Below are 9,310 nucleotides of genomic sequence, written 5' to 3'. Positions count from 1 at the left end.
ACAAAGGACAAACCCATACCCTTGCAAAAGTTAGTACGGTACGGAGCCGATTAGTCGACTCTTTGTCCACCAACTTTAAGCAAGGATGTCTGCTCAAAAATAGTGCTTTTGTACTATTCACTGTAGCAAAGGACAAACCTTCCTTTTAAGGCTTGACACGCACTCCAAACCTACCATATTGCATTAAATGTTCATTTAATGCACTGGGTATAAATAGAAGTGTTTCTTCTCCTTGCAGAGTGCGCGCATCTCTCTGCTATCCTATTCTTACTTCAAGCATCTTCTAACTTAAGTAAAAGATCTTCCGTTTAGCAATCTCTTTTCTTGTATTTGTTAAAGATCTGTGTGTATCCAAAGATTGTTTAGATAGGTTTTCTTTACCTTATCTTTCCGTAAACAGTCTTGTAAAATATGTATTAATCTTCTCTATCAATATATATTTTAAATTTGAAAATAATGTGTTTGTATTCATCCCCCCCTTCTACAAACTGTTTCTATTCTTGTAGACCCTTACGGGACCAACAAAAAGACACAATAAAATATGAGTATTGCACAACAAATAACTCTCACAAAATGAGAGTTATTAGCACTACTGTTTTTAGGCCTCGGTAAGTTTGCAGGAATGGAATTGATTTGGGGGATTTGGATATCAAATCCATTCCAATGTTATGTTTAGTTTGTTGGATTGTCCGGATATGAAATCCTAGGATTTTGAAATAATCGATTAATAAAAATGTAATTTAAGTATTATTATAATTATTTATAAATAATGGAATCCAATTCCATTCTAAATCCTACAAACTAACCACATCAATGATCTCAAATTCATTCCAATCCAAATCCGTTCATGAAATCCAAATCCTTTGAAAACAATCTTGCAAACCAAACCGTTGTATAGGGAATTATTATAACGCATTTATATGAAAATAAATCAATTTGAGCTATTAGGGGTGTTCGTGGTCCGGTTTAGGCGGTTTAACCCCTCAGACCACAAACCAAACCGTAATGGCGGTTTATAAAGTTTTCAATGACATCAAGTGCCCAGATCGGTCAAACCGAGACAACGAAAAGGCGGTCTGGTCTGAGCGGTTTAGATGGTTTGGGCCTTTAATGGATTTGAATATATTGAGTTTGGAATCGAAAAACTTGAAGGAAAGAGTTGAATCACTGGGTTGATGTCTTGATGATGTGCGTCGAAATCAAATCATGGATTAGGAAAGATTGATAGATTGATAGAGTTCTTGAGAGATTTCAAAATTTGGAGACCGTCAATGTCGAATGCGTCGATATGTTTAGTGGTTTAGTGATTTTAGGTGTCGATTCATTCGGATTTGATTACGTTAGATATTAGACTTTATGTTGGGCTTAAGGATATATTTGGGCGATAGCCCATAAATTTAAAAAATTGGACTTGTTAATACTAAAATAAATATATATATATATATATATATAATCCTTTTTTGATCCAAACCGCAGACCGGATCAGACCACCCGGCTTTGCTATTTTCCAAACCAGACCAAACTGCCAGATTGTTCAAACAGCCAAAAACGGTTTGATTTGACGTGATTCGATCTGTTTGAACGGTCCAACGATTTTTTTGACACCTCTAGAGCTATATTTATTTTTAACGGGTTTAATGAGTAATATTATAAAATAGCTAAAAATGACACGGATTAAATGAGTTGAAAAAAAAGTCAAGTGTGTGCAAACCTACTAAATTGTTTATTGTGATCAATATTTCATTATAATATTATATAATCATATTTTAATATGCTAATTATTTTTTAAATTAAGAAAGTGTTATCGAGTTAACCCAACGTAATCCAACTGTCTTTTCATCCATCATTAAACTCACCCAATGAACAAAATTTCTTCTTTTTAATACGGTTTTAACTTTTTTGTTTTTCTTTATTTTTTAAAGAAAAAGTCTAGAAAAACCAAACCCATTATTTCATTATGAATGGTTTAATATTTAAACTATTTTTTTAAATAAAAAATAATTAAATTTTTCATTTGAATAATTAAGTCTTTAAACTATTTTTTAAATGAAAAAATCATTAAACTTTTACATATTGAATGATTAAAACTTTGGCTTAAAAAAAATAAAAAATAAACCATACAACTTTTACTAATCGGTTAATGTAAAGTTTTTTGGGTTACAATGTAAATAACCAATTTTCAAAAGTGCAATGGTTAGTTATTAAAAAAATATTAATTGACTTAATTAATCAAAATGAAAAAGTTTAATGGTTTTTTTATTTAAAAAATGAAAGTTTAATATTTTTTTTTTATTAAAAGAAATAGTTTAAAAACTTAATAATTTAAAATAAGAAAGTTTAATTTATTTTTGTTAACTTTTCGAGTAAGATGTTTTTGCCACTATATCAATTTGTTAAGATTATGCAACATGACATATTTTACATATTATTTTAACATTTTACCAATAATTTTGTAATTGCGTTTACAAACTAATAATTTATATCTATACTATATTATAAAACATTTGACAAAACTTCTTAAAAATCATTTTTTATGCATAAAGTACTATTTAATAATGCATGTTACTTAAAACTTAAGATTACAAGTAGATTGTGCGTAAGTACAACTTATTAAAGCTTCATATCTGAATTCGTATAACTAACTACAGATTAACATAATCAAATACATAATAAACATCTCATTTTAAATATAAAAAATCTAAAATATAATTAGGATAATCATTGAGTTCTAACAGAATACTTAATTATTATCTTATAAAAAATTCATCCATTAAATTAAAAATAAATTAAATTATAATAAAAAAATAAATTAAAAAAATTACATAAAAAATAAGAACTTTTAAATAGTTGATTTGATATGACATATTTTTTCAAAATTTTATTTTATTCAAAAATAAAATCATTATTGCWTTCTTAAAAACACATAAAATCGTATTATAACATCGACAGAGACAAAGAATAAAATAGAACATTAAAATCAAGATGTGTCTTGCTGCATTGCGTGAGTATTCTTCTACTTATATTACAGAACATTTGACAAAAACTCTTAAAAACCAATTTTCATGCACGGAATATTGTTTATTGATGCATATTACTTAAAATTTAATATTACAAGTAAATTGTACGTAAGTACAACTTATTAAAGCTCCATTTTGAATTTGTGTAACTAACTGCAGATACACATAATCAAATATAGGATAAACATCTCATTTTAAATATAAAAAATTAAAAATATAATTAGGATAATCATTAAGTTTTAACAGAATACTTAATTATTATCTTTATAAAGAATTATATAATTAAACCTAAATTAAATTACTTAGTTACATTAAATTATAATAAAAAGTTTTAATTAAAGAAATTACACAAAATAAAAACTTTTAAATAGTTAATTTGATACTAATATCGATATAATTTTTTCAAATTGTTATGATATTTATTCAAAAATAAGAATATTATCGTTTTCTCAAACTCACATAAAACCTTATTATATCGATATAGATAAAGAACAAAATGAAACATTGAAATCGTGATGTGTGTCGATGCATTGCATGAGTACCATTTTAGTTATATTATAAAACATTTGATAAATACACTTAAAACAACTTTTTATATATAAAGTATTGTTTATTGATGCATATTACTTAAAATTCAAGATTACAAGTATATTATGCGTAAGTACAACTTATTATGATTTTATATTTGAATTCGTGTAACTAGGTGTAGATAAACAAAATCAAATAGATGATAAATATATTTTAAATATATAAAATCTAAAATATAATTAGAATAATCATTGAGTTCTAACAAAATATTTAATTATTATTTTTATAAAAAATTATATTATTAAACCAAAAAAATGAATTAAAGAAATACACAAAAAGAAGAGAAATTTTAAATAGTTAGTTTTGTACTAATGTTAATCATAAAAAATTCAATTTTTTATGATATCTTCATATTTATATTTATTTAAACATAAAAACATTATTACTTTATCAAAACCACATAAAATCGTATTATAACATCAACTCAGACAAAAAAAAAATCGAAATACTAAAATCGAGATGTATCTCGCAGCATTGTGCGAGTACTCTTCTAATTATAAAACATTTGACAAAAACTCTTAAAAATCATTTTGATGCATGAAGCACTATGTATTAATGTATATTACTTAAAAAAATATATTATAAGTAAATTGTGCGTAGGTACAACTTATTAAAACTTTATTTTTGAATTCGTATAACTAAATGCAGATAAACATAATCAAATATAAGATAAATATCTCATGTTAAATATAAAAATTTTAAAATATAATTAGGATAATCATTGAGTTCTAACATAATCATTATCTTTATAAAAAATTTATTGTTTAGCAAAAAATAAATTACTTCACTATCTGACCCTTAATTAAACTGTAATAAAAAAATTGAATTAAAGAAATTGTACATAAAAACGAGAACTTTTAAATAGTTAATTTGATATTTATATTGATATATTTTTTCAAAATTTTATAATTTCTTTAAATTTATTTTTATTTAAAAGTAAAAACATTATCCGTCTCAAAACCACATAAATCATATTATATCAACAGAGACAAAAAAAAAAAAAAATGAAACATTAAAATAAAGATGCATCTCAGTGCATTGCACGGGTACCCTTTAATGTGTCTAAATGAATAAAGACATTCTTAATATATATGATTTATATGAATTTGTAATCAAATCAAATAAAAATGGGATGTACTTGTATAATCTATATGTATATCTTTATTTGATTGTATAAAGTACACTCTACACATACCAAAATGCATTTATTGAATATGAATTCGAATCTAATTTGGATACGTGATCTCAACCAACGTTCTACGAAAAAACAAAGATGTGTATTAAATTTAGAAGTTTGATGACACAACCTCTTTCTTATACGAATTGATATTTCAACAACATGCCAGAAAATAAATACGTCTTTATTGACCAGATAACTGTAGTCCATGGTGTTCAGGTACCCTAATTCACGGAGTTTATGCAAAGCACCTTTTCCACTTAAACCCGTCAAACTTTCTCCTAAAGTTTCTTCTTTTCGGAGATGAGCGTAGCCATACCCGAAAGTTTTTTTCCCCAGAGATAACACAAAATAATTACTGTAATATATAATTAAATAAATAATAATTATGGAATAAAACAAAATATAATTATAAAATAGTTGTTGGAAAAAGTGTGTGTTCTCACCATATTTGGATACATATATTAACGGGGATCATTGATCTGTTCTTTAAAACATTTTATGGGTTGCGTTCTCCTCTAGAAGAGCTATGCAACGACGCAAAGAGTATCCAAAACTGAGATTGAGTGAATGAGAAATCCAATCTCAAAACGGTGGCATTGACGTGGATTATAAGTATTGGTTTATGAGAAAGGCTTGTCCCACATGTGTCTTAATTTGATTGCGGGACAGGAATGAGACGTTTAATTTTGAGACAGGTGATTTTTATCCCATGGAAGTAGCGTGCAAATCTTGGACTACATTGCGATCCAAACTACTGAACTTGTGTGCCCTGGGACGCGTTGCAAAAATGAATGTCATGCCGAGATTGATCAAAATGTTCAAATCAGTTTTTGGCTGTATTTGAGATCTATCATTTAGCTTTTCGACAACTATGGTGGCATAACCAAGAAATGTAATAATTCTTACACTGCAAAAGACAAATTCAACCGACAGTACAAGCCACAACTCTAACCCTTGTAAATTTCTCATTTATTGGAAGGTGTTCTTTGAAATGGAACAAAGTTCTTGTTAACACCAAATGTTAAACACCAAATCAATAGTCAATTCAACTTGAAAATGATAAGTGTAAATTTTATATGATAATATGATTCTACCTTCAAAATAAATGTGGTCACATGGCAATGAATACATGTGTTGAATAAGAACTCCCCTTGAACAAGGGTGTACAACTTTTATAAGAACCTCCTTGAAAATTAACATTTTCAACCCATCAAGTTTTGTATTATATATTTAAGGGTCGTTTACCAAATACTTACCCGGTAAATGTTTACCGGTAAAATTTAACACTATTATTTACTTACCCGGCAACATTTTCGTCCATCAAAATGACATCGTATATAACAATTTACCCGGTAAGCGCTTACCGTGGTAAGAGTCGTCACCCACACTTACCGAGTAAGACTCTTGGTCATTGTCTTGCTCTTATCAGATAAGATTCTTGATCATAACCATACTCATATGGTGATATAATGTTACTTGGTAAGCGCTTATCCGAATAAACACTTGGTAAACGGCCCCTTAACCTCCCTTATTTAGGTAACTGTTTGGACAAAAATTGATTGCCGACAATCCTAACCTGTACCACACAGAACTTGTCTCTAAGGACACTAATGTAAAGGGACATTTTTATTCACTCAACGACTGATACTAGTGAGGAAAGGGACAAAATCGAATCCAGTACCTGTCTAATATTTATATTTTTTTTTATGTTGTTTTAGATGATATCATCATATTCATATGTACTGTTTTTCATATATTCAGAAATTATACAAGTCGTGGTAGATTAATCGGTTGAAAATTTGATCCCATCACATCAACATAATCCATAGTAATATCCGATGGTTAAAACCAATATAATACAATTACCCATTGGATCATATTGGTTTTCCAATGTCAATTGGATTAGATCGCAAAATACAACATCTGATAGATGATTTGGTCGAATCTAATCCATCTAAATTTATTAGATTTCAACTGATGTGCACCTTAGTGCATAAGTGTACCATGGAAACCGGGAGGGGTAGGTACACAATGTGTGTTTGTTTATATATATAAACACTGAGGTATGAGGTTTAGAATTAGTTGCACCAATATGCAACGGATAATTTCACACTCAAAGAGCAATTAATAGGTGTGCATGAGATTAAAAGTGATCAAAGGTTCACAAGATTAAACAATTTTATGAAAAAAAAAATTCATAAGATTAAACAATGAAATCGACGGATGAAGGTGGTTTGAACGGTTTGTACAAATTGATACAAAACATTGATAAAAATAAGATAACACAATCATCAAACTATATGTAATATTACATAGAAATGATGCGTGATTAAGGAATTATTAGTTCATTAATATATTTATAAAGAAAGCAAGTGTCTCCAACACACTCGAGTGAATCAAATCTACCAAATCGAGTGCAATAAAGACAATAACCTTCCGAGTAACTCAACAAACTACTTTTTTGACCAAAAGTCAAACTAAAACTTCTTTTTGTTAAATATTTCTAAAGAAAACCAATATTATTAAATTCTTTTAAAAATAAATAAATGTTGTAAATAAAAGACAAATAATTAATTACACGAAAGGGACACTCAATAAATCATCACCTGCCCAGCAGGCCCCACACTCGAGTTGAATTAAAGACGAGGGTAAATTTGTAATTACAAGGTATACTCATGTCCAAATTGGTAATTACAGAAGAAAAACTAAAAAAATTCTTAAAATCATTTCTTTTTTTATTTCTAACAGTATTTAATGCTACTGCTACTAGTAGGAAACAGGCATAAAAAGGCAGCAAGGGCAAAATGGTACTTTAAACGGGAGTCAAATGTGTTCGCTCACTTGGTCAATGTTCGACGGTCATCGAAATCAACGGTTTGTATTGAATCTCCCAAAATCAGCGAGCTTTCTTGATCTGTTTGCACAGAAGGATTTGGTGATGGACAAGTGAGGCTTCACCGGAGCTCTCATCTCGCCGTCCGCCGGTGGCATTCCTTTCTGGTTCCAATGCCGGTTAGGGCTAGCTCGAACCAATGGACTCAAACAGAAAGTTAGTCCAGAAACATTCTTGCCGTTTCCACTACCGCGCCGGACCGAAGGATGAGCTGGAGTCCTCCACGGAGTCTGTTTCCGCGACTCACACGACTCGTATCCGCTGGATCCATCGCAGAATTCGTCTTCTGCACCACCGCCATAACCATCGGAGTATCTGACAGGAGACATGCCCCGATCTGGACAGTACAGCTTCCTCATCACGCCAGCTCTGGAGGCTGTTGAAGCCTCTTTACAATAAAACGGTTGCTTCGTCCGGCTACCACCACCGGACCTAATGTTTGAGAACCAGGAAGGCGACGACATTGCTGACGTGGCACTATCACCAGCATTGCATGATCCACCAGAATTTGAAACCGAAAATCGAGGATTCGAATCCTCGTTTCGTTTCTTAGATCTGAAGAAATTCGATAACAAAGAGAAGCGAATAAAACTATGACGCTTCTTACGGCTTGAATTATAGCCACCGGTGGTAGGCCCTACCTGTGGCGTGCTAAAATACCGCTGATCCGGAAGGCTATGATGACGACTGTAATGATGACTGTCGTTAGGCCATGCGTCAGCTACGATCGATGCGGCGGAATTATCGGATTTCCGGCGACTTATGTAAGGAGAAACAGAACGAGGAAACACCAGATGCGTGTCTGAATTGCGATTTTTATCTTCTAGGGCTTGAGCTTGAGCTTGAGCCTGTGCCTGTGCTTGCGCTCGTGCCTGTTCTTGAGCAGCGACGAGTGAAAAGAGGCGTTCACGGAGACAAGAAGCGCAGACGCCGACGATACTACTGAGATCGGTGTAGTGCTTCTTGCACCTCATCTATCAAAGCTGTAACTGATATTGGTTTGAGAAATTAGGAGGTTGTAATCATGGAAATAGGGTTTTGGACGAGGAAAACAGAGTTGAAATTGGGGGAGATGAGTTTGTCTTCTATGGTGGAAATATAGGAGGCATGAAAAAGGAAAAACGCAAATGGTACGGAATTTATTTCTTCACATATAAAATGCAATATATAAAGATGGAGAGAGGAGAGAGTTGTGGTAGGGGACGGGAAGGTAATTAATGGAGGGTGCTATTAATGTTTCACATATAAATTGTAATATATAAACATGGAGAGAGTGATGGTAGGGGACGGGAGGCTTATTAATGGAGGCCGCTATTAATTTTTAAATTATACTTTTTATCATTATAATTACTTAATTAATTTATTTTAGGAAAATTTTTAGTATTTGAAATAATTAAATTCTTAGATAATTTTTTGAATAAATAAGTTGGATATTTCATAACCTATTAAATAGTTTCTTGGATTTTTTAAAACTTGCTAGATACATTCTTATGATCTATAAAATTAGTTAATATGATAAAATAAAATAAAAAACTTGAAAAAAATCCAATGAAATTTCATATTTTGAATGATTAAGTTTTTAAATATTTTTTTAACCAAAAAAAACACTTACATTTACTAAAAAAATACTTA

General features: G+C 30.3%; 1 protein-coding gene across 1 annotated transcript; it reads right to left on the bottom strand.

The window, feature by feature from the left end:
• Window positions 1-7,390: 7,390 nt before the first annotated feature.
• LOC112526743 lies at window positions 7,391-8,777 on the bottom strand. The gene has a single exon (XM_025137149.1). It carries the CDS (start codon window positions 8,650-8,652, stop codon window positions 7,654-7,656), a length of 999 nt encoding a protein of 332 aa, XP_024992917.1. The 5' UTR covers window positions 8,653-8,777; the 3' UTR covers window positions 7,391-7,653.
• Between the last annotated feature and the right edge of the window lie 533 nt (window positions 8,778-9,310).

Source organism: Cynara cardunculus, assembly GCF_001531365.2.
Source record: "Cynara cardunculus var. scolymus isolate 2C chromosome LG 14, CcrdV1, whole genome shotgun sequence".
NCBI classification, from domain to species: domain Eukaryota; kingdom Viridiplantae; phylum Streptophyta; class Magnoliopsida; order Asterales; family Asteraceae; genus Cynara; species Cynara cardunculus.
The sequence above is the reverse complement of the archived record's forward strand: the minus strand, read 5'-3'. Positions and strand labels throughout refer to the sequence as shown.